The sequence below is a fragment of the Phodopus roborovskii genome, unplaced genomic scaffold (assembly GCF_943737965.1).
Source record: "Phodopus roborovskii unplaced genomic scaffold, PHOROB, whole genome shotgun sequence".
NCBI classification, from domain to species: Eukaryota; Metazoa; Chordata; class Mammalia; order Rodentia; family Cricetidae; genus Phodopus; species Phodopus roborovskii.
In genome coordinates, this window is record NW_026126480.1 from 10,446,286 (window position 1) to 10,473,853 (window position 27,568).

Here is a 27,568-nt window from a genome sequence, read left to right on the forward strand (position 1 = left end):
AAAATATCTTTACTCAACATTTCTATCCATATAAATGATTGATGGAAATGACTGAATCTGTCAAAGACAAACCCCTGAAGAAGTGCCTGGGCGAGCAGTGGTGGCATGAATCTTTAATCCCAGCACTTGGGAGGCAGAGGCAGGTGGATCTCTGTGAGTCTGAGGCCAGCCTGGTAAGTTCCAGGTCAGCCAAGGCTACACACAGAAACTCTGTCTTGAAAAACAAAAAACAATAAAAGAAAAGACATGACCAAGGCTAAAAATAATATTAATAGATGGAATCATTTACAATTTACATCAACCATAAGTATACAGTGTAGCATGGAATTTACAATAAATAGTATTCAGTAACTAAGTCAACTAAAAGACTGCTCCCACCAAAAGTGCAGAATGTGACAAGACAAAACAAAACAATCATTTTAAAGAGATGGCCCTAGTCACCATCCTGCCACTGACCAAGTAGGTAACTGTTTTCAATCTCAACTAGCTTCTCTAAAACAAAAAAGGGTTAGATGAAATTGTCACTAAAACCCCTAAAATATTCATGTAATTGCTGTCCTATTATAGCAGAAAACTCAACTTACATAGGGTTGTCCTAGAAGCTATCAAAGCTATTTAGTAACTAGAAACACTGATAGGATCTTACTATACATAGACACGCTAGTGGATAACCTACACAAAAAATAAATCTGAAAATAAGGTGAGAACAAATGAGAATGTTTACAAGCAAGTTTAATAGCATTTTATGGCACAAAATTGCTCTGATAGCATCAATGAGGACAATAAGGACCCTTCGATCTGTGTCCTGCTTGTGCTTACAAGTGACAAATCCACTCCATTCTTCTGGCAAGAGGATTGTCCATTTGAAATACAAGTTAGCTCTATCTACTCTATCTGACTACTAATGATAACACTCCACACTTCTATGTACATCTTCAAGAACAATAACTGTACCAATGATTATAAACAAGTCCAGAGGGGGAGGAATGTGCAAACACTATGCAATTGTGGTGTATTTTAACACAACCCGTCTCTAGAGAAAACATGCTTCATTCAGTTGAGCATGTGAATTCATACCTGTTGTCTGTTGGAGTTCTAACAGTGCTTTGATTGTTGAAGTAGCTGATTGTGATTCACTGGATACATCCTGATATATTATGGTGGGGCTAGTCTCCATTGCAATCTCATGTTCTGACCAATCCTGACGTCGGGAAGCAATTACATGAACTACAGGCTGGGAATCTGTTTTATATTAGTTAAAAAAAAACAAACCCTATAAACAAAAGTTTCTCTTAAAATAAAGCAGTTTTTTTGTTTATCTTTGTATTTAATGTAAACGTCAAACTTGACTTCTCTAAAAAGACTGTAAGCTATCAGAAGGCATAGTGTCTCTCACTTCTGAATTCATTTATTCACTTCTGAATTCATTTATTCACTTCTGAATCATTTATTCACTCACTCACTTCTTTTACACTAGACACCTGTGTATCAGAATCCATATTTAAAGGACTTCAAGAAACTCACAAAATAATCCAAGAATGCTCAAAAAGCACAGTCTGTTTGAGACGACAAACATGTAAAAAGACAAAGTATAATTCAATATGTTAACTGCTGTCTACACAGGTGTGCATTTATATAGGTGAATGCTTGTTTGTGTTAACTAAAATCAGGAGACTGATTTTCTCCAATGCACATGAAAATGGTTTCTATATACAGCCTAAGTACTTGGGAACATTTGGCTGAATTGAAGGTAAGAAAAGAGAGAAAGACAGTCTAGACACATCATGATGTAACAAAATTGTAACAGAGGTCAAAGCCAAGTGAAAGCTTCAACCCTGTCAGTTACTAGAAAGTCGATTCTTTGGGTCTTAGCTCTATTGTTTAATAAGAACAAGATCTATAGATATAACACACTGATAGTCTGTGCTGCTTAATGACAAGAATATATTCTGAGAAATACCTTAGGCAATGCTGTCATTGTGAGAGCATACTTACATACTTGGAAGTAATAGCTTGCTACATGTAAGCTATATGGCACACCCTATAACGGTCATCATAAACTTATAGACCAAAACATTATTGTTAGGTACATGATGATACATAAATAATATTTATGAACTATAAAGGTCAGTTGAAATGTGGTTATCGGGGGTGGGGTAATAGAAAACTCAATCCTATGACTTTCAGTTGGTTTGAAAATAAATTCCACCACTAATATAAAGGTTTTTATACATTCAGTTTGTAGAGGCACACATGTAAACACAAAATGTGCATCGGATTAAGCAACACATAACATACTTAGGAGTTTTCTATAAAACAAACAGGTTGGAGCACTTTGTCTAAGACATTGCATAAGAAAATGGAGAGGATACAAGGATAGATCCCTAATGCTCAGATCTAGATATTGTAATGGGGGAAACAAAATTGATAGATAGCTTCACATCCTGGGATAAACATCAAATGATTAAAACAAGGAAAGATGATGTTTTTCATTGAGTCCCTTAGTAGAAGCATCAGAAAAGCCTTCTGGTGGGTCAAAATGAAAAGGCATGGAGGTTCACCCTCTAAAAACATTACATTTCTGAAAGTCAGGAGGCTGCCCAAAAATACTGGAGTAAGGGAAAAATTCTTCCTGAAGGAAATAATATGCAAGAGGTTCAGAATGTTTAATCACCACTAAACACGTTGGATGTGGTAGCACAGGCCTGTAAGCCCAGAATATGAGAGATGAAATAAGAGGAACAGGAGTTTGAGATCAGACTCAACTATATGAGACCCCCATCTTTAAAAAACAAAAAGACTACTCCAAAGCAAAAACAAACAAAAATCCTGAGTAGAAAACATCATACCAGAGACACACAATTTCTGTTAAGCTTCAAACCACATAAAAGATCAGCTGTTAATCTATAATGCCAAAGGCCATGTGAAGAATACTGCAGTTTTTCTTCATATATTCTAAGACAATATGCAGAAAATTTTGTTTGTTTAGAGACAGGGTCTCATGCAACCAAAATGACCTTGACCTCTTTCCTGAGCCCACTGCTTTCATCTTCTAAATGCTGGGATTTGCAGGTATATACCACCATGCTCTTTATCCAGTGCTAGGGATGGAACCCAAGCCTTCATGTATACCAGACAAGTACTTTTTCAACTGAGATACAGCCCTAATGTCCCAATATGCAAACTTTTAATTTGAGAACCAATTATACTAGGGAAATACTACTTTATGTAACTTAAGATCTTAAAAATAAGAATGATGAGCACAAGACTATGTTGTGGAACAATCTTTTTGTACACTGTGAAGATGTGTTGCTCTCATTGGTTTAATAAAGAGCTAAATGGCCAATAGTTAGGCAGAAAGAGATACAGGCAGGAGAGCCAGACAGAGAGAAGTCTGGGAAGAAGGGTAGAGTCACCAGGGGGGGATGAAGAGGGAGCAAGATGTACAAGAGGACAGGTAAATGCCACAAGTTATGTGGCAACATGCAGATTGGTAAATACGGGTTAATTTAAGTTGTAAGAGCTAATTAGTAACAACCCTAAGCTATCAGCCAAGCTTTTATAATTAAATAAGAAGTCTCCATGTAGTTATTTGGGAGTTGGCAGGTGGGGCAGAATAGCATGCTACAAAGATGAGCACTCACAAGAAGAGTATAAACTGGATGCCACATAATCTGGGCCACATAGTTTCAGATTAGTCTGGACCTCTGTCTCAGAAATGAACAAATTCTCATTGATGATATAGACAAAGAGAGTCTTGCTATGTGGTGTTGGAATATCCCTTTAATCCCAGCACTTGGGAGGCAGAGGCAGGCAGATCTCTGTGAGCTCGAGGCCAGCCTGGTCAACAAAGTGAGTTCTAAGACAGCCAAGGCTACACAGAGAAACCCTGTCTCAAAAAAACAAAACAAAACCAAAAAAAAAAAAAAAAAACAGGAGAGAGAGAGTCGCTCTGCAACCCAACTCTGAGAAACACTGAATATTCAGTGTAGTGACTGTGTAAACATAAGGTAGAAAAAGATTGAAAAGAGTAACAAAGTTCTTTACAGGACTATTAACCAAATAACATCTCTTCAAATAAAACCATTCCATAGGGACTGGGAGATTGTGCCATCTCTTTCTGACCATACAGAGAAGCTGATGATCACCAAGTATCAGACAGCAACCCCAACAGTTATGATACAAAATGAGGATGAGAACGTAGGTGAAAACTCTTGATGGTCACCCCTTTCTATTCTTTTGACTTAAGCTCAGACCTAGTGATCAATTGTGGGTCACCAGAAGTCTGATCTGACTAATACTACCTGTTTATGCTATATGCATTCAGGTGTCTATACTTCTAACATTTTACCATGACAATGTGGTCTGCAGTGTATTGGCACGTCCAGAACTAGACTTTCATACTTTAAGTATAGTGGCCTGCTGAGATTTTTATTACAGGTTATTTAACAATTATTTATTGGATGTCTACTACATGTTAAATACCAGAAATCCATACTTTAGCATTATATTCAAAGGCAAACTCAGGCATCTCTATAGAAGAATACCTCCTGCCTTTATCATAAAGTGTCTCTATCATACTTTCATAGTCTTAAAGACAACTCAGTCAGAAGAGAACTTAAAAGTCAATGTTATGATCCACCCTACATGAGTCCCACATGCAAGTGTCATCAGAGAACCCACTGCTTTCTTTCTAACAGTCCCTTTTCATTTTTGCTTATATAACTGTGATATACAGTTTTCTTACATTAAGTAAAATTTGGTCTTCCTATGATTTCTACAACAGTACTATTGTCTGTTCACATATCCATAAAGACCAATTTACTTCCTTCATTTATATCACACACCTCCACATCACCAACAGCTCCCAGACCACTCCCACCCAACCCATCTCACCAAGCCTTCCTCACAGAAAATGACTGACAGATGTCTAACCTCCCTAAGCCATCTCTTCTAAGCTAAACCCAAGTTGTTTATATTCCTTCTATGCTGTAATATAAATCTTCCCTCTGAAGCATTGCCCCAATGTTCTAGGAAGAGCAATTCCACAAATTTTTCTGTAAAAATAGGTTCTGTAGTCAAAAACACTGGGGAACATTTTGTTATGTATATTATATCCTAATTATCATCTTTAACAATATAAATTACCAAATAAATTAGCTGATGAAATTCTGCAAAAAGTACATTTTGTATAACCTTTTTTTTTTTTTTTTTTTTTAAATCATCTTCACTCTGAACTCCAAAGATCATGAATCTTATCTTAAGGAAAAATAAGGCCAGAAACTGAGTTCTGAATTAAAACAATGTCTTTACAACATTTATTTTCACATTTGTCGCAAGTTCAGTTTCTTTCAATATCTACTCTGAATTTATCTCCTTGTTTTCTTCTGGTTTGCTTAATGTAATCTTGCATTTAATCAACCTTAAAACCTTACAGATGGGAGGTGGTGGCACATACTTTTAGTCACAGCACTTAAAAGACATAGGCAGGTAAATCTCTCAGGCCAGCCTGGTCTACAGAGCAAGTATCAGAACAGCCAGGGCTACACAAAGAAACCCTATGTCAAAAAAAAAAAAAAAAAAAAAAAAAAGAAAAACAAAAACACAAAACAAACAAACAAACTCCCTCCCCCCCTCAAAAAAAGAAAGAAACTTTTAGACATAAAGCTGGATATAAATGAAAAAATAATAATGCTTTTTAAAAACCTGAAAACCAGTAAGGATACCCTTTACAAGGAAGAAAGGAAAAAACAGAAGAACCATTTAGGAAGGAAAAAGAAAAAGCACAGTAGCTTCAGAAAACATATGGTAATTTCAGTGAGTGACCTAGGCAAAAATGTCCTTGATCTAACTAACAGTCTTGGTTAACTCACTATTAGTATCCATGCCATAGTCTAGAGCATCTTCATAGTTAAGAGAAAATGCCAAGAGGAAACAATGGTAGGAATGAGGCAATTAAAATGAGTTTAAGCACGAAGCTTAATCATTCCCTGGTTATTATTATTTTCCTTGAGACACTAACAAAGAAGATCATAATAATAAAAAGTACAAAACAGATTAACATTAAAAAAGCAGTATCAGAAGCATAATGCAGTGGGGTAAAGTCTCACATCAGGAAGATGCCCAAGGCTGCTTCTACTCTATCTGTGAAGAAACAGTTTAGGAATTAGATATGGGGCCTAGATGTCTCCTTGTGGGGATGAGTATACCAAGAAGGAATCTCCTTAGAAACTACAAATGAAATCAAGGGATTCCCTTGAAATAAAGCATCCTTATTCCAGAGCACATATAAGAAAAACCTTTGAAAAGGACTTTTGAAGGGGGAGAAAAAAAAAAAAAAAAAGAATAATGAACTTTAGAAAAATATATACAGATGCTAAATTTTTAGATAAGTGATTAATGAGGAACACTATATTTATAGTCTTAGAGTGTCTCCTCCCAAATCACTATTAATCTCAAAGAGGAATATGTTAACTTCACAATGGAGAAACTAGATAGAAGCAATCATCCTAACCAAGTGACCACTGTTCTTCTCATCGATGTGGTAAATGGACATCATATGTCTTCTGATGAAGTTGAGAAACATCATCTACCTGTGCAATTTGTACTGAAACAAATCTTGAGGAAGCATCAGACAAAACCTAGTCGAAAAAAGAGTCTACCAAGTAACACACCTCAACTCTTCAAAAATGCCATAGTCAAAGGGGAAAATGGGGATTAAGAGGCTATCTAGGCCAAAAAATAATAAAGAATGATGATGGTATCAGAAGTGATGGTTCATACATTTAATTCCAGCATTTGGGAGGCTGAGGCAAAAAGATCTCCATGAGTTTCAGGCTAGCCTGGGCTACAAAATGAGATCCTATCTCAAGAAACTAAAGAGAACAAAGTCTTTAATCCCAGGACTCAGGAGGAAGAGGCAGGCGGGTATTTTTTTAGTGCATGGCCAGCCTGGTCTACATATCAAGTTCCAAGCTAGTCAGGGTTATATGGTGTCAAGAGAAGGAAGGAGAAGAAGGAAAAAGAAAAGGAAGATGATGACAATAATGTGATAGTTGCATATGTACAGTTGATCATAATGTGTGACTCTGAGTTGGAATGTGAATAGGAGACAAAGCAATAAAGAACATCACTTATCAATTGGTAGTATGTCTACATGAAATATAAATTAGATAACATTACTTTTCTTGACTTTAATAATCGTAATTTAGTTGTAAAAAGGATAACCTGTAACAACTAGAAACCTAAAAATGTAATTTAGAGGTAAAAGAACTTAGTACCTATAACTACTCTTAACTGGCTAAAAAACTTTAAAATTGTATACACATACAATGGACAGAACAGAAAAGAAACTAGAGACAAAAGCAATAATGGAAGGCTGTGGGTATTGTTCAGTTGCAGAGTGTATGTTTAGACACACACAAGGCTATAGGTTTCATCCTCAGAACCAAAAATTAAAATACAAAAATAAAACCAGGGCTGGAGAGATAGCTCAGTGGTTAAAAACACTGGCTGCTCTTTCAGAAGACCTGGGTTTGATTCCCAGCAACCACATGGCAACTCACAACTGTCTGTAACTCTAGTCCCTGAAGATCTGATACCCTCTTCTGGCCTCTTCCAGAACCAGGCAGGCACACTGATGCACAAACATACATGTAAGCAAAACACTCATATACATAAAGAATAAATTTTTTTAAAAATGAAACAACTAACTGAGCAAATAACAAAATATAAACAAATAAGAATGACTGGTAATGAGTCACACATTGTAATGATACACAATCAGCAGAAAGATAAAACGAGGGTTAGTAAAATGAGTTGCAAAATATTACTATCTCTGATAGCAGGCTGAGGAAAACTATCCACTTTCTAAAGTAAGTTCTATATTGAAAATCAACAGCTCATTTTTTTTTTTTTAAACTAACAAGCTTTGAAAGGCCATTTTAAATTCTACTTGCTTTGTGAATGAACTGTTTCATTTTGTTGGGAGTGTGGACTTTTAGCCTTTGGCTAAATAATTTTGTTCATTACTAATAAAAAAATTGTATGCTATAACTGTATATGAATTTTTTAATTTCCTAGCCTAACTTTTAAGCTCCTACAGTACAAGAATTAGCCAGGTTTGGTGGTACACACCTGTAATCCCAGCACTTGGAACACGAAGGCAGGAGGATCAAAAGTCCATTCTCAGCTACAGAGTTAGAAGCCAGACTGTACTATATGAGACCCTATCTTTAAGGGGAAGGGGAAAAGAGGCAAGAACTCTATTTCATTCAGTTTTCATAGGGTCTAACACAGTTCTTAGCACATATTTTATTCAACATTTATAGGGTCTAACACAATTCTCAGTACATAGCACAAACAAACAAATAATTGTCAGCAAACAGCATGCAGCAACGTAAACTATGTAAAATGAATGTGAAGGCATCATTGAAGAATTAAAAATAATGAAGTGTATAATATGAAAAATTGTGCTTTCTAACAGTGCTTAAGAAAAGAAAAGCAGCAGGCAAACCAACAAGGCAAATGTAGTAGGAGAAGGAAGAGAGGAACAAGGAATAGGAGTAAAGAAGGGCAATTTTGCTTAGTTGCATCAGAGTTTATAAGCAAAGACAACATAGGCTGAAAAACTCTAATACAAAATGCTCCACAATCTGAACCTTTCTAAGCAAAGTAACACTACTAGTAGAAAATCCCACACCTGACCTCACATGATGGCCACAGTTACAACACAAGTGCAGGGAAGAAAAAAAAAAAAAAAAGAAGAAGAAGAAAACCAACTGTAAACCTACCCTCAGACTAAGTGTATAAGGTTTATATGAAACATATATGAATACCATGTTTAGACATGGATCCCATCTATAAGCTCTCTCTCCCTCCCTCTCTCTCCCCCTCTCTCTCACACACAAACAAACACTAACACACAGATACAAAATCTGAAAACAAGACACCCCCACCACCACCAAGTATTTCAGACAGGTTCCTCAGCATGTAGCACCTAATAAGGACAGTCAGGATAATTGAGTGACATGAACAGAAGACAGTCTCAGAATGTCCAGTAGACCCTGCATGTATTATTGTAAGAGACTTCCTAGAAAAATGTCATAATGACAACAATACTGAAAATTTTCTCCTGCTGTGGAGTCAGCTTCTAATAATTGGGATAACTGCTGATTACCATTTGGAATACTTCTGGGAGTTAAAGGAAATGTTATATATAATTAGGAAAAACAACAAACATAAACTAAGACTCCGTACACACTGGGATGTACAGCCACCCACTTACAGCTCACCTCTGGCCACCTAGACTCTTTCTCAAAGTTTAGCAATAATCAATTTTAAAAACACATTTCCTTTCTTGTATATTTCTTCTACTCACCCAAACCAAAGAGGAAAACCAAAAAAGTTACCATCTGAAAACTACAGTTCTCAAAGTTCAACAATAATCAATTTTAAAAACATATTCCTTTTCTTGTATTTTTCTTCTACTTACCCAAACCAAAGAGGAAAAACACAAAAGTTACCATCTGGAAACTACAGTTTCCCAGCTCCACACTACCTACCTGATAAAAAACATTCATCTAAAAAAATCTGTCAATAATTTGATGAACATGTGACATGAGGTAAGAATGGTAAGCTATATCAGAAATAAAATCTCATCTCATTTATTAAATAGGCAAAAAAAAAAAAAAAATCAAATCAAAAGAACTACCAGCATACAAGTCTGGTTTGGAATTCCTGGAAGTAACAGCTGTTTTGGAACTGAGGCACATTGTCATCAATACTTGTGTAATCAGAAGTACAGTAAGTCTTACCTTGGGAACTCTGGGAGGACTCCGTGGAAGAGGAACTACTGTCTGTGTAACCCTGTGGTTCTTCTTTTCCTTCCTGAGCAGATGAATTACCAGCCTCTGCTACCCTTGATGCTTGCTGTAATGTTTCTGTTACCAGCTGCCTTGTTTGTTCACTAACAACTGTAGCTTGAAATGTCACTGGTTTGGGTTTAATGAGAACCTAGAAAAGAAATCAGAAACATGTCCAGATGAAATTTGAGAGCACCGTTTAAATGCTAAACTACCCAGGCATGGTTGTTTATGTCAATAACCCCAGCACTTGGGAGAGGCTGGAAGACTAGCAAATTCAAAGACAGCTTTAGCTAGAATGAAATCCTTTCTCAAACAGAAACAAACAACAACACAATCTAAACTTAATAGGTAATTTTCCAGATACAGAAATTACCATTATGAATATTTCTTATTAGGTTTTGGGCCCAGTATTGCTTACCAAAGAATAATTCAATCCACAGATGAACGAGAACTAAGCTATCTACAATATTTTAAATGGGACATGCCAAACTGCAACTGCTACGATTCTTTCTTTTGTTTTTTAAATGTGTCTGTGTATGTATATGGGTGCCCTCAGAAGCCAGAAGAAGGTTTTGAATTCTCTGGAGCTAGAGTTAAATAAAAATGGTTGTGACCGTCCCCAAGTGGGTACCTGGAATGAAACTCTGGTCTTCTGGAGGAAAGAAAAGGGAGGAAAGTTTTTACCTGGCAATTCTAAATATTCAAAAGCCAGGAAAAGTTACCACATCTTACAGCATACCTGTGTTTTCCCTTGTTGTCCATAGACAATTTTTGTTGGGATAATTTTAGCTGCTGGCTGGACTGTGGAACCTATTCCTTTGGGCTGTGTTACAATCATCTTGGTGATGGGTCTTGTAGCAGTAATGATAGCTGGCTTTGCTCCAGTTGGCACTGTCTGAAGAGTCTTTTCTCCCTAAATTGAAGTCAACCATTATTTAAGAGATCTATATACATTAAGATGATCAAAAAAAACAAACAACTATCCTTTTACTGAAAAAGCACTGAAAAAATTTGCCAGGATGGGAAAGGGATATAGATTGTACAACAAAATACATGATTTCTAAGTGATTAAAAAATCCTGAACAAAGTTGAAATAATATTACAAGTCATCTGACCAACTTTTTAGCAAAAAAAAAAAAAAAAAAGAAAGAAAGAAAAGAAAAGAAAAGAAAAAAAAATGCTTCTGTTAGGTAAGTTTTTTAAAATTCACATCTAAGAACCTATACTATCCCATTCATAGAATACCTGTTAACTAAATGTTAACAATTATTTGTCTGAGAGTTGAAATTGTAGGTCATCTCTGAAAACTCATTTTTACTTTTTAATATACTTGAAGTGAATATGTAATGAAAAAAAACTGTGCAGTATATCAACGGATAAATACACATACAAGATACGCTGGGCATATATGAAATTATAAAGGCATATATACAGCAGGATGTCTGCATAAATAAGCATGGGAAAGATGAAAAAAAGCAAAGATAGTAACATTCTAAGATTACATGGGGGAAAGGAAGAAAATTTAAAGCATTTCTCATGATTTACTAGTACATTACTAATACTACTGTACTCTATTGCAGATTCAAGGCCATTAACCTTTCACCATTTTCTGAATTTTATTCTGTCTGTCCTTCTCTCTCTTGCTCTCTCTCTCTCTCTCTGTGTGTGTGTGTGTGTGTGTGTATGTAGAGACTGTACCCAGGGCAACCCTTTGTTTTCTTCAGAAGTACCATTTTCTGATCATAGCTTTAATCTCAGCACAGTTTTATTTTAATTTAACTGAATTAGATTCAAATACAGTAATTTTATTAATAATTTTTAAATTATAATTCATAAAATTAAGTCAGCAGTTTTCACATTAACAGTTTTTTTTTAATTTTTAGCTATCATGAACATAGATGTGTAGCTTTCAAACTTAGCAGTTGGTAAGCTGAAATCACCAGCTGAGCTGTCTAAAAACCAACCACTGAGAATTCAGATCTAAATCTGAGCCTAAAAATTATAAACCTAACCATCAACTACAATTATCCAAAGGAAACAAAGTGTCTCCAATTAGGTGGTTATTTCATCTCTCACATGCTGTTTGCAGCAGTATTCCCAGAAAGAGCTCTCATTTGTCCTCCAACAGCCAGTAGTTTGCAATTATGTGGCATGCTGATCTGTAAATGACTTGACAGCCTGTCCAAGCACCGTGAGCCAAACAAAACCAGCTTGGAGGATGTCTGTCATCTGAGAAAGCACTTCTCATGGGTAGTGGACCTACACAGATGCAGATAGGGAGTATAAACACATGCTCTGTGTGCTGATGACAACTGATCCACTCATTTTACTAGCATTTCTTGCCAAACTGCTGTTCAAGTATCTACTGAACAAAACACATAGGACTCCTAGGTGTTCCATAGCAGATAACATACACTTTGGGGTGCTGAGGGTTCAAGGCAGGGTTTCTCTGGACAGTTCTGGCTGTCCTGAAATTTGCTTTGTAGACCAGGCTGGCCTGGAACTAAGAGATCTGCCTGTCTCTGCCTCCTGAGTGCTGGGATTACAGGTGTGAACCAAAACCACACGGCTATACCATTTATAAATCCAATTCTACAGAATCCTGGCTTTCCTGTTGAATTGCTATGTAAATTCAAAAAGGTCTAATGTGGACCACTTTCAGCATTATAAAAGACTATAATGCACAAGCTTTTATAATATGCTTAAAGATCTCTGTCTTCTAGTGAAGTCAGAAAAAGTAATGATGCTACTAAGCCTGAGTACTTAAATACCAAGAACAGTAAGAACCAATGACTGAGAACTTCCCATGTGTTGTTAAGACACTGTTCTTGTTCTAAGTACTTTCAAAACATCCATCATCACCCCAATGTAGACATGAAGAAATAAAAAATTACTATGGTTAAATAAGCCACCCAAGGTCAAACTACAATAGTGAGACACAAAGTCTAATGTGTCTAACTCAAACCTCTTAACAACTGCCTTCAGAGACTAAAATGGGAAAAATGGGGGGTGGGAGAGGGGAATAAGCAACAAACCTTAAGTAACAAATTCTCATCTATCAATTTTATCTTAAACTCAAAATATTTTTTTGTCCAGCCTAAATCAAAAGCTAATCTACAAGTCATAGCAGGAATAAAATTGTTCCAAGTCTTCCTGCAGCAAAGCCAGTGGAATCCGCCATCTGAACGAAGCTAAAGCATTCAAACCATGGTCACACGCCACCTGCTATGAGCAGCTATGAGTAATATGCTTTCAGATTACTGTGAAAAATGGCATCAGTTGATGATAAAGGCTATTCTATCACAGCACTAGAGAATCAAGCTGTCTCATCCACTATGGGGCTCTGATGTTCTTAGAAAAATGTTTGTATAGATGGCCTTTAAAATGCTTAGTGGAGGGCTGGAGGGATGGCTCAGAGGTTAAGAGCACTGGCTGCTCTTCCAGAGGACCCAGGTTCAATTCTCAGCACCCACATGGCAGCTCACTACTGTCTGTAACTCTGGTTCCAGGGGATCCAGCACTCTCATACAGACACACATGTAGGTAAACACCAAAGCACATAAAATAAAAAATGCTTAGTGGATTACTGAGTGTATTCAAGGTCTTACTTACTCCAGCATTTAGCAATGTTGTGACAACGTTTTTGCCAGGGAGGCCTTGAATGGTCGTTCCTTTTCCTGTAGTCTTTTGTACAACAATCACATTGGGCTTGGAAGTCATTGGGATTGTAGTAATTTTGGTAGTCGTTCCTTAGAGAAGTAGGAAGAAAAGGAGGCCTGAGTTAAGGACTGACTAGTGACACTTGGTTGTTCCTATTTGTTATGTATACAAGTAATACATGTCAAAACAATGTCATCTTTAGGTGACATGAGTGTGGTCCTAAGGACATAAATGAAGGTATGGAACAGTAAATTCTAAATTACCCCAGAATGATAAATATTAAGAATTGACTTTTTTTTTTTTTTCTTTTAAGGTTTTTGAGACAGGTTTCACTATGTAGACCAGGTTGACCTAGAACTCAGAGAGATCTGCCTAACTCTGTCTCTGCCTCTCAACTGCTGGGATTAAAGGCATGCACCACCATGTCAAGCAAGAAGTGAGTCTTAAAGCAATCCTCTTTTGAAAATCTAAGGACCTACACACCAAATACCAAATCTAAAAATATCACTGTCCATTTTTCCACCAACACTCTTTCCTGACTAGTTTAAAATTAAACAAAAAATCTTATGACATGTGTTTCTCTCAAATCTAGTATTAAACTTATGTAGCCAGCATGACAGAAAAGCTCTTCCAAAAAGGAATATTAGAGGCAAACATCAAAATTCACTAAACTGTAGAAAAAGTTAACGAAAGACATGAGACAGTGGTAGTGAACATCTGTAATCCCAGCACTGAGAGATGAAGGCAGGAAGTCTATGAGCTCTAAACCAGCTTGTGCTACAGAGTGAGACCCTACCTTTAAAAAAAATGAATTTTAATAAAACAAAAAGGTGTGACATTCAATATGTGCTTCTGAGTTTACACAACTCTAGAGACTGCAAGGAGGAAGTAGACTTTCAGGGTAAAATTGTTTTCAGCCATTAAGGTAACATTATTTTTATTATAACAAATAGCTTCAGAAAAACAAGCATCTCATGTTCTCCCTCATATTTAGATCCTGTATGCATGAAAATAAGGGGCTAAGGATGAACTGCTGTTAAGAGAGGAAGGCAGGAAGAGCAAAAAGTCGTACTGAACATCAAAGTGGGAAGGGACTACTTCTGAGAATAGGAGGGAGAAAGGGACGGACAGGGATGGGGCATAAGGGGTTAAAGAAATAAAAAATAATTTTTGTTTGAAAATGGCAAAATGAAACATAATTTTCTATAAGGCAGATAAAAGATCTACTTTCTCAGTGTATAAATCTACTGACAGAAACACATAGTGGCCTTTCCCCTACAATCTGCTTCTCTCCCATCTATCAAATCTATCTACTATCAAATTACGCTCCAAAGTCTAATTGTCCAAGTCAGAAGGCCTGGTACAAACTTTGGATTCCTGCCTTGTCTCAACTCACTGTACCTGCCAACAAAATATGACCTTTTCATGTCCCTGACACCTCAGTGTTTAGCACAGAGGGTGGCATGTGTTTTAAAATCGATACACATGATCTCAGCTCATCAGTAACATACCTTCTTTAAAAATGATATCCACACAGTCAACACTGCTATCCTCTGCCTCCCTACTGTACCTCCATTTCAAGCATCTCTGGTTTATATTCCATACCAAATCCAGCATCCTAAATGAAACCTTTTATACCAAGAATCTGAAACAGCTTAAGTTAGTTTTAAAGAGTATTCCTAATCCCCACTATATCTAGTTTCAACTTTCCCTCTTGAATGTAACAACCCTACAAGTGGGCTGACAGGATGGCATGGCAGATAAAGTGGCTTGATAGCCATGCCTGATAACTCAATTCGGTCTTTAGGCCCCACAGAGTAGGAGAAAAGCAACTCCTTCAAGTTGTCCTCTGACCTAGGCACCCCTTTCCCCCCAAAATAAATATTAAAACCAACACACAAAAATAGCAGTTTATACTGTTCCAGGCCCTTAATTTCCCAGTTTAACCATATTAGTTCCTCCTGTACACAGGAAACATAAACTGATGGTGAACTATGAGGTTTCCCACTACTTATCTGACAAAGCCCAAACTCCAGTGTGGAACTTTCAAATTTCTGACAGATTTTAAGATTGGTCAAAATACCTTTCCCTCAGTGTACTGATTTCATAGTGAGAATATTACACCCAATTTTACTTTTGCTCCTGAAATTTTCTGTGCCTAAAAATGCAGGTAGATTCTACAGGCCTGTGCAGTAAATGATTAAATACAAAATAAGAACTCAATAAAAACGTGACTAATTATTCTCAAAAATATTAAAGTTATATCATCTTCCAATGGAAAAATATTAACATTACTTACTATAATTTCAAATTAACATATTATATGAAATGATCTTATATCAAGAATAACAAGGTTCTAGTTCTGAAATTTATTCAGAAGGGGCCGGAGATGGTTCAGAGGTGAAGGGCTTGTAGTTCTTGCTGTGGACCTGAGGTCAGTGCCCAGCATCCACACAGTGCCTCATAACCATCCATAATTCCACTTTCAATGGATCCAACACCTTCTTATGACCTCCATGGGCACCAGTCATGTACATGGTGAACACACACACACACCACATACATACATACATACATACATACATACATACATATATGCAGGCAAAATACATACATAAAATAAATCTAAAAAAGTTTAAAGAATTATTTTAAAATTCTGTTAAAAGGGCTGGAGAGATGGCTCAGAGGTTAAGAGCACTGACTGTTCTTCCAGAGGTCCTGAGTTTAATTCCCAGCAACCACATGGTGGCTCACAACCATCTGTAATGAGATCTGGTGCCCTCTTCTTGAATGCAGACATACATGCATACAGAATACTGCATACAAAATAAATAAATAAATCTTTTTTTTTTAATCTGTTAAATTTGGGTAATCCTGTATAAATCTTCACAATACACTTGCTATTACCCAATGCCTCATCAGTCCAAGGTGCCACTCAGCAGGTACGTAAGAAAGCACTTGTATCTTCCAAGTAGCTTTACAATAGTTTTTTTTTCCTTGAACTACACTGTGAATAACTGAGCCATTACAACCCACAAGAACCAAGCAGCTCATTATCCACTTAAACCAACTTTAACTCCTAACTAATTCTAATACCTCATATATGATTATATAGGTCTTTTAAAACACTGGAAAATTATCAAATATTTGATAATGGAAAAGTGGTTTTAAAAGAAACTACCTCAAAGAAATATAAACTCTACTAAAATAACACCAAAATATAAGGGTCATTTTTTTAAGATAACTTGCCTAACAACTGGTTTTATTTATATGTACTAAAATACCTACCCCTGCCACTATAAATGGTTGTCATAATCAAGTCCACCAATTTAATGAATAGGGGTTGGGGATGAATAATACAAACTGGGAGAAAAGGGTTAACAGGATATAACAAGTATAACTTTGTATTAAAATGGAACATCATTCTTTTCTAGAATGACCAGTATTAAATGCCTGAAATTCCAGTGTACATGTTTCACCTAAGGAGAAATCTATGCAAAGAATGTTACACATTCAAAAAGAAAAGGCCATAGCTAGGCTTTCATAGTAGTGGATCTACACTTTTCATAATACAACAGAACCCAAATAAGCTGCTTAGCATTCTTGTTTTCCTTTAGTTGGTTTTTGTTAATTTGTTTTCTTTTACAGTTCCAGGAATCAAGCCCAGAGTCTTGTTCAAACCAGGCAACTGTTCTACCTCTCCAATCTTTATCTGTATCCCTTTTAGCATTCTTTTTTTTCCTTGGTTTTTCAAGACAGTATTTCTCTGTTAGCCCTGGCTAACCTGGAACTCACTCTGTAGACAAGGCTAGCCTTGAACTAAGCAATCCACCTGCCTCTGCCTCCCAAGTGCTGGAATTAAAGGTGTATGCCACCACACCTACATTCTGTGGATTTTTTAAATGAAGCACATAAATCTGTGTGTGTGTGTGTGTGTGTGTGTGTGTGTGTGTGTGTGTACACATTGGTGGTTTACCTGTATGTCTGTATGTCTGTATGAGGGTGTTGCATCCCCTAGAACTAGAGTTAGTTACAGACTGGTGCAAGTTGCCATGTGGGTGCTGGGAACTGAACCTGAGTCCTCTGGAAGAGCAGCCAGTGCTCTTAACTACTGAGCCATCTCTCCAGCCCCCAATCTTTTTGTTGTTATTGTTTCTTCAGGTAGGGTCTGTCTATGTAGCCCTAGCTGTCCTGGAACTCACTCTGCAGACCAGTCTGGCCTCAAACACAGGGAGATCCCAGTGCTTGTTTCTCAAGTGCTGGGATTAAAGGTATGCACCACAACTTCCTGATCATTTAGCATTTTTTTTTACAGCACATTCTGAGTCCCGTGTACATGCTTATGTATCACAGCACCACATATAGAATCTGACATTTCAGAGAACCTATCAATAGAGACTATATTTAAAAAGGGTAAAAACAATGGAACCAAACAACCACATTTGGATCACAATGGGCTCTCTGATAATGGTAACAAATTCCAAAGATTTTTTTTCCTTTGGATGTGTGGGGGTGTGTGCTTGCAAACTGCAAGGTAAAAGATCTGCACATTCAAAGATATCTTAGGTAATATAGCTGGTATGAGGCCAGCCTGGAATAGTGAGAGATTCTGTCTCAAACAGTAACATAAACTATGAAAAAATCAAAATGATTAAAGCCAGGCTTTTGGTGGTGTCAGCCTACACTACTCAAGAGACTAAAGCAGAAGGATCACAAGTTCTAAGCCTGAAAAACTCAGCAAGAACCTGATTCAAAATAAAATGCTGAATGGGATGGGAGAAAAGTACTGAGGAGTGCTGTTCAGGGAAGGTGTTCACTGAGCATCCCATCAGGTTTGGGGTGGGAGGAGTTTCAATATTATGGTAAACTGACTTAACAAATGTTTTGGCTCCCATCAACTACATGGTGGCTCACAACATTCTGTAATCAGATCTGGTGCCCTCTTCTGGTGTGCAGGCAAAAGAACACTATACATAATAAATAAATGTTTAAAAAAAAAAAAAAAAAAAAAAACCAAATGTATTGGCTTAGATTCTTAAATTATTCTATCTTGGTTTCTGTATAATGTTTTATGCTACTTTGCCCAAAAAAATAATAGAATAAATAAACAAAAAAGTATACACAAACAACAGCTCCTTGCTAGACACTGGAAAGATGAAGAGTCACAACCAAGTCTTGTCCCAGATCCTCAAAATGCCCTTAAAATTAAGACAATTAATTCATCTCTGAAGGAATCAAACTTCTCCATAAAATGAGTATATTTCTACCATCAAAATTCAACATTATATATGTATATATAAATCTGAAAGTTATCTGAAACATATGTTATAACAGCTTCCACTTGTTTCTTCAAATAAAATTAAAAATAAAACTTTTCTAGAAAGTACTATAGAAAATTTAATCTGCTTTCTAAGATGTTATACAAAGGAAGCAAGAACTTCACAAATAATATATATGTTCATCATAAGAGTATTTATAATAACTAAACATGAAAAAAATCTAAAACCCAAAAACCCCACACCCACAAACAATTAAACCACTCAACAGTAAGAATATGATTAAATTATGGTACACAAGAGAATATTACATAACCATGAGGTGGTAAAAATACAATCACTAATATGGAAAAATATCTAAATTGTTAATAAAAATCAAAGTTTAAGTTACACATATAAACATTTACACAAAACAGTATAGAGTCTTAATTTTGCTTGCACCTTTCTAAATTCCTTCACAATGACAGGAAAATTGTTTTTATTTTAAAACCCTCTATTCTTACAGCTGAGTATATTTTAATAAAACTATTTCTTTTGTGTGGGAGGGAGAAAAATCAGAACCTACCTCCTGCTCATAGATGAAGGAAAATTATCTAAATTTTGTCAGTCAGGTTACCAGATGACAAATAGATTTTTAAAGTTACTATAATCTCAATGTCATAAGAGAGCACGAATAAAACATAAAAAGACTCTATTTTTTTAAAATAGAGATTGGGAAATGGGAGCCAGAAAGATGGCCCAGTAGGTAAAAGTATTTGCCACCAAGTTAAACTGTTTTAACTCTATGTCAAAATATCCTACAGTGCTGGAAAACTGGAGAATTTTAATAATTCTCATGTTGAATCATTTGAAATAGCAACTAACCTTGAGCAGTTTCATCTTCAGTACAAAGGTAATAGAATGAGAAAAAGAGAGAGAGAATGAGAGAGAGTGTGTGTATAAATAGGTATCAGATCAAACCTCTACTTCTAGGATGTGTGTACTGACATGACTTTTTTCTAGTACAAAGCAGCTACACCATGAATAAGGTCCCAAAAGAGACATGAAAAGCTACCTTCCAATGAAGTCAACTTTCTGAAACGTGTTTGAGCTAGAGCTTTATACTATTTAATGATACTATCAAATAATAAATTAGAGTACTAACTGTGTTACTTAGATACCCACTTAAAAGCTAAGGCACAATGATCTCTTCCCTCCTCGTCTCACCCTCCTCAGGTAGGCATACACTGGGTTTTCTCACACACTTAAGAGTGGAGCCAAAATTAACAGCTCTGAATACAGAGCTTTATGCCAACACCATGCTCTACTCTGCTTTTTCCTATTCTCTGGGTTATCAGCAACATCAAATTACTGTTAGAACAACTCACCCAGAGTAGACAAAACATGACTAGTCTACAAAAATAGTAGACAGCTAAAGTCCACAAGGCTTGCTTAATCAGATCATTTACATAATTTTAATTAAAAATAATAATCAATGAAAACAAATGTCTCATTAACATCCCACTTCAGAATCTGTAACCCAAATACTGTAAAGATTAACAAGCCAATAAAAACCAGTACTGTTCCAACATACTTCCAATAGTCAGAGTTAGTTTTACTATCTCAGTAAAATATTTTTAAAAAGCAAACAGCAAATGGTGAAAAACAAATATATTCGAATATTTGATGTTTAATAAGCTAAAGTTACATTAGTAACTAAAAATCTAAACTATATTCCTGAAACATATTCAGATGCAAATGAAGGTCCTTTCATTATCCTCTTTGTAGGCAATGGACAGCTTTATATGACCTCTAAGTCCTCACATCTCCATTTGAAAAGTTGGCACAATACCTCAAGTTATACAGAGTCTAAAGGGTTGACAAATGTGAGACTATTTTTTAAATGAAAAATGACTGTGCAAACATAAACCATAATTTTGCGCTGTGACTTAAAACTAAATGTTCTCTCAACTTTAGAATTAATAAAATCTGTATTTAACCACAACATAAAAGGACTGAAAACAAAGTGTCAAATTTTGAAGCAAAAACTGGTGTTAACAGAGGTCTGTTGTAGAGAAACACTTTTCTTCTATTTGAAAATCACCATGGTTTTAATATATTCTAGACATACCTACCAGAAACAATATTACTGCTAATTATCTTGCCTCCCAAGGTAGCTAATGATTTGGGTACTACAGTAATGATGCTCCCACTGGTAGTTTTCACATAGGTTGCAGCTCCAGGGGTTGTGGCTACTCGACCTAAGGATGGGCTCACTGTTGGCCGGGTGTAGGTTGCCTGAGTACCTATAGGAAGAAAGTAGTGAAAAGAAAAATTTATCAATATTTTTAACTTATAAAAAGAATGATAATTGTAAAATTTCACTATAGTTCAATGTCATATATACCACTTTAACTTGAAAATGGAATTTCAAGATGTCAACACATTCATTTACAATTTTACAGCCAGTTTTCACTATGTACAGCAAGAACCAATGCCAAGTCGACTCAAATTAATTTTACACATTAAACTTTGTGATGTGTTGCATCAAATAACCAGCCCAAGGAAACCTCCCCTTCTATCTTTCTTCCACTGCAAAGGTTAAATGTAACCACTTTCTGCCAACTCACTGTAGGTGTTTCTGTTACAGACATATATTTAAGGTCCCTGTGTCTGTTTGATGCTGTTCCAGAGCTAAACTCAAGGTCACCATTCAGCAAATAAGGCAGTACTATTCACCTAAATTTTTATAACTTTTCTGTTTTATACTCTGCTACTCTCTAAAGAGATTTCAGTATTTTAAAGGATCATCCCATCAATTTACTAGAGATATAGTTGAAACTGCCAAGAATTGCCAGGAATAGTTTTTAGGCTAAAATTTTCTTTATTTGCATATTTCTTCAACTTTAACTGAGCTATTAGAAAATCTATCTTCATATCTCTCTCAGAAGATTTTATACCCTTTCCTATTTCTACAACTTTTCTGTTTCTCAAAGGATTAAAAACTAATTGGACAAGTCTGTTGCGGCTTCTTATAAACCCAGTAATTCAGAAAGACTAGTCCTACAGGAAGTATCAGACTCAGGGAAAATGAAGAGGAAAAGGAGAAAAGACTGAGATGGCATTTGCTTAAACTGAAGTGAGTTTCAGAGAACAGAGACATTTCCAAAATTCCCACCTCAGAAAAAAATACTTTTAAATTAAGAAGTCACTTACTTTTAAAACTTATAACCACTACAACAGTAAGAGGAACATTAAGAAGAATTAGTCTGATCACAGAATACATGTGAACCAGGAAAAAAGGTCTACTGCAAAGTAAACATGGTACAGGAGTATAAAGTTTGAATGCTTTGAATGATAACAACAACAATAAAATAAGAAACAACTCCAGCTTCTATTTTAAAAAGAAACACTGTTGCACTATAAACACAGAAACATGTCCCAGTATTGTTATGGCTAGCTTTTATACAGGTTCTGGAGATTTGAACTCGGGTCCTTACACTTGCATTTTAACAAGTGCTTTTACACATTGAATTGTGTCCTAAGCTCCTGACTTGACATCATTTAACACTTACAGAGTTCACAAAGGGTGATAATTTAAAATGTTCTTCAAGGTTACCACCTCAAGCACAGACAGGTTGATTGAATTCCTATCTGGGAATAAAGGCATGCTTCCATCAGTCTAGGCAACCCTTACTACACTGTAATGTAATATAATGTAACATGGACTCTTATGAGTAACATTCTTATGAGTTGGGCATGTTTCAGTTACTCAACAAACCCTAACCGCACACTTGCATATGGTAAATAAACAGATGGAACTCAACAAACAACTAGGTAAGTAAAAACTGGAGTAATTGCAATAAAGAAAACAGAGGAATATATATATATATCAGAGAGAGCTAATTTCAGGAGTTGAGGGAGTCGAGAAAGACCTTTTGAAAACTGTTTGGTAAAGTGCTTGCCTTGCACGCACCAAACCCTGGGTTTGACCCCAAGCACCTGTTAAACCTGTGTGATGACACACACCTGTAATTCCAGCACTCAGGAAGTGGGGCAGGAGGATCAAGAATGAATTTAAGGTCATCCTCAACTACATACAGAGTTCTAGGCCACAGACCCTGTCTCAAAACAAAATAAAAAAGACTTCTTTGAAAAACTATCTCATTAATTTCTAGATGTGCAATGTCAACACACTGCTGGTATGGGAAGTTATTGATGACGTATGAATGAATGGACTGATGCTTGTGAAACTTACCAGTAGGAGTAGTTACCAGTTTAGTTGTCATAATTGCACCATTACTGCTAACCACCATAATAGGGGAATTGCTACTGGTGGGTAGAGTTGCAGTCACTGGTTTGGGTAAGATTTTACTTGGTTGAACCTGCTGTGTGATGATTTTAACACCTTTGAAAGAAAAAAGATAAATCTCAGTAAAAAAATAATTTTAAAAGAATGTCACTCAGCCCAATAGGGCAACAGTCACACACATTTATTGAGCCTTACTCCAGAGATGCTTTTTTAACATTGATGAAACTCTAAGCTTTCATTGCTCAAATTCCTCTTTCCTAAAATCTCCCAATTCAAGAATGCAGCTATAATATTATATCAACAGATTTCTTAAAGAAAACTAAATCTGGACTTTCATCTATGGTGGTGTGCATATGAGCTTTCAAATCAGTTAGCAAAAACAAATAATCTGTTCCATACAAGTACTTGAGAAGAAAGTACTAGCACAAGGCACCAAAAGCAGTTCACACAGCCCTTCCAGATTCTCAGCAACAAAGACTTTTCATGACTCAAACTAACAGAATAAGATAATAAAAACTTAATAGGCTAAGAACAGTTTTTGTTTGACTTTTTAAAATGGCTATCTTATATTTCATTTGTTTTGTATTGAAATAGGGTCTTACTATGTAGCCAAGGCTGGCCTGGAACTCACTGAGTAGTCCAGCCTGGCTTGGAACTACAGATTCTGCTGCCTTTGCCTCCTGAGTGCTGGGATTACAAATCTGTGCCACCATGCCCAGCTTAAAATCTTTTATTGTTTTTGTTTGTTTGTTGTTAGTACTATTGAACCCAGGGATTCACACATGCTAGGCAAATGCTCTACCACTAAACTATATCCTGAAGTCCTAAAATAGTTTTCTAAAAGAAGAATTTTAATAACTTACTTTATCAAATACAGAATGCCAAAAAAGGCCACATCGGTATTGCATCTATATAAAATATGCAAGTGAGAAAGATCTCACAGCAATGTGCAATAAATACAATAAAAATGTTTAGGAAGTTATGTTGGGACTTTTTTAACATTTTAATATTTTTATATTTACAATGCTATGATATTTACATTGGCTTTCCAAATATAAAGGATTCATTAAAAAGTATGAGATCTAGCTATACTTCTAAATCAGTGATAACTAAAGAAGAAACTTCAGTGCCATTTCTCCACTACTAATCTTTTAAAGAAAATACATAAAACAAAACACTCTCATAGAGAAAATAAGAGTTGCATTATTTTTGGTGTAGTATGATAAGTTTGTCTTGACTGTCGATTTGATAGAATTTAGAACCATCATGGAAGCAAACCTCTGGGTATGTCTGGAGGGATTTTCCAGACCAGGTTTAGAAGAGAAAGATCTACACTGTTCCATGGTCTCTGATCCTAGAGTGAATAACAAGAAGACAGGAAGCAAGCAGTAGCATTTTCCATTCTCTGCTGCCTCACTGAAGACTCAATGTGACCAGCTGCCTCAAGCTCCTGCACTATTCCTTCCCCACCGGAATCTTCTAACTTCAAGTCAAAGTAAACCCTTTCTTTCCTAAATGGCTTTTGTCACAGCAACAAGGAACTAACTAATGCAGGTGGTGATTTAAACTGAAACATTAAGGAAAGAAACAGATCTATGAATTTAGTAGCTTTACGTTAATTCTAAACTTCTATTATCTATGAAAGAAATTAAAATTACAGTATTTGGGCATAATTAGTTAAGTAACAACTCTTGTGACTATTTTTAATCTATAAAATAAAAACAAGTGGAATATATCTCATAAGGTTATTGTAAAGAGTAAATAAATTTGTAAAGTATCTAATACATGTCAAGAACTCAATAAGTATTATGGAAATACTTTTGAATATAATAAACCATAAGCAGTGAGGTTATGAAAAAATATTTCTAGTATTACTGATGAACCATAATCCTGTATAATGCCCATGCAGAAAAAAGCTCCAAGAAATAACCACAAAGAAAAAACAAAACAAAACAAAGGATAATTCCCATGCAAACTGATGATCTGGATCAAATAAATAACATCTCAAAAAAACATTACTTCTCAAAACTGATCATGAATCAAATGCAAATCAAATCAAACAAATTTCCAAAGGAGATTTTAAGAACTCCAACCCTCTCAGAAAGGGGCAAGCCTAGAAAGCTGCCGTCAAAAGGACAGTAACTTCAATGCACTTAACACATTCTGGAGAGCCATGCCTGGTATGATGGAATAAGGAGCTCTCCAATCCACACAATGGAACTAATGCAACCATCATTAAAAGACTCTGGGGACCACAGGATGGCTCCACAGGTAAAAGAACTGACATCAATTCTAACATCCTGAGTTCTACCCCAAAGACCCACATGGTGGAAAAAGAGAACCCATTCCTGCAAGGGGTACTCTGACTTCCACATGCACACAATGGCACACACGCATGAACACACATTTGCTCTCACACAGCACATGCACACACACACACATACATGTACACACAAAATATAAATAAAATGCAATAAAAGAGCATTCTACATTGTGCTTTGAAAGGAAATGGCCCCCAAACAGAGTGGCACCATTAGGCGGTGTGACCTTGTTGTAGGAAGTGTGTCACTGAGGAGGCAGGCTTTGAGATCTCATTTATGCTCAAGCCACACCCAGTGAGACAGATCACTTCTTGTAGCATGCATAACAAGATGTATAACTCTCAGCTTTTCCAGCACCATGTCTACCTGCATGCTGCCATGTCCCACTATAATTTACTAAACCTCTGAAACTGTTAGCCATCCCATTAAATGATTTCCTTTATAAAAGTTGCCATAGTCATGGTATCTCTTTATAGCAACAGAAACCCTAACTGAGACACTTTGGAAGGTGCTTTTATGGCAAATAGCAAACAAAGAAACATCTACCCAACCAAATCCAAAAGTTGAAGTCAAGTTCTGTGACATCTAAGCCAGTATCGTTCTCTTTCTCCTCCCTCAGCTCAATAAGTTGGTGATTCTATTCCAAAGTGCTACAGTCATGGAGTGCAAAATCACTTCTGCTCTTAGCCAGAGGACATTCTTTTCAGTAAAAACAGGACTTCAGCTTATCCTCCTCCTACTTGCTTAATGCCAACTGAAATACTATAGAGAATATTTCCAATCCATAGGAGAATCCACTAGAAATAAATACCAAAAAAAAAAAAAAAAAAAAAAAAAAAAAAAAAACACCAAAAGAAAGATCCAATAACAGAAACAAGCAAACAAACAAACAAACCTTGTAAGCATTTTGGAAATAAAATAGCATAACTATAAATAAATCAAAGAGGAAGTCCCAAGGGAGGTTTCAGAAAAAAATTGTAAGAAAATGACAATATATAAAAATACGCAGAATGAACCTGGCATTGGTGGCGCATACCTTTAATCCCAGCACTTGAGAGACAGGGGCAGGGGCAGGTAGATCTCTGTGAGTTCAGGGCCAGCCTGGTCTACAGAGCTAGTTCCAGGACAGACTCCAAAATAATAGAGACAAACCCTGTCTCAAAAAGCCAAAAGAAAAAAAAATTAAAAATTAAAAAAATACATAGAATGCTGGCAAAATAATGCTGAGGATGTATCAAAACATAGTTACATAGATGTAATAGAACTAAAAGCTAAATGGATAGGAAAAAAAAGGTCTTTAATCAATAATCCACATTCCAGTCTCAAGAAACTATAAAAGCAAAACAAAGCCAAAGGGGGAAAAATAATAATAAAACCAAAAACTATAATAGAAAATGATTAATGAAGCAAAACTTTATTAAAATTTTTTAAACTCAATAATATTGAAAATCCTAGAAAGCCTGACAAAGAAAATGGTTACTTGTACAGACCTTGTAGCCATGTAAAGGATAATAAGGAACTGATAGTGATAACTATCCATTTTGACTACTTAAAGATGAATAAACTTAAAAATCATAAACCACCAAAACTCAATGGATATGAAAGTTAATCCAAATAGTTTCCCTACTATAAAAAAAAAGTGAGTTCATAATTTAAATGCTCCCAAAATTGAAATCTCCACGTCCACCAGATTCACTGAAGTCTGTTAAGAGTAGATATCTCACTACAGAAGTCCACTAAGTATTTAAGGAATTAATACCAATCTTCCCTAATCTCTTCTAGAAAACGGAACACTTCAAACTCACTCTCAGGCCAGTAGTACCTTGATAACCAAAGTAGACAAAGATAGTGCAAAGATAAAAACAACTATATACCAACATTCCCCAAGGCAGGGGAGTTGGCTCAACAGATGATCTGAGGAACTGAGTTCAGATCCCCAGCATCCACATAAATGCCAGGCATGTGTGGTGTCCTGCCTATAGATAATTCCAGTATTCCAGAGGTAAGAGTTGGAGACAAGGGATCCCAGAGCAAGCCAGGTAACCAAACTAAACAAACAGGCAAACACAGAGTTCAAATAAGAATCCCTGCCTCAACTTAAGAGGCGAAGAGTGATCAAGGATACCAGCATCAACCTCTGGCCTCCACATGTAC

General features: G+C 36.1%; 1 protein-coding gene across 17 annotated transcripts in view; it reads right to left on the reverse strand.

Moving 5' to 3' along the window:
* Positions 1–27,568, reverse strand: part of Emsy (EMSY transcriptional repressor, BRCA2 interacting) — a 71,844-nt gene that overhangs the window by 10,857 nt on the left and 33,419 nt on the right. For 14 of the 17 annotated variants that reach the window (XM_051192304.1, XM_051192297.1, XM_051192308.1 and 11 more), the window contains 6 exons: positions 23,040–23,189; positions 20,917–21,087; positions 13,479–13,615; positions 10,606–10,779; positions 9,816–10,014; positions 1,078–1,242 (listed from right to left, as the gene is read on the reverse strand). In XM_051192304.1, the coding sequence (XP_051048261.1) occupies positions 1,078–1,242; positions 9,816–10,014; positions 10,606–10,779; positions 13,479–13,615; positions 20,917–21,087; positions 23,040–23,189 (996 nt within the window). The remainder of the gene's footprint in view (positions 1–1,077; positions 1,243–9,815; positions 10,015–10,605; positions 10,780–13,478; positions 13,616–20,916; positions 21,088–23,039; positions 23,190–27,568) is intronic. The other 3 variants (XM_051192305.1, XM_051192300.1, XM_051192298.1) reach the window with 2 other exon arrangements.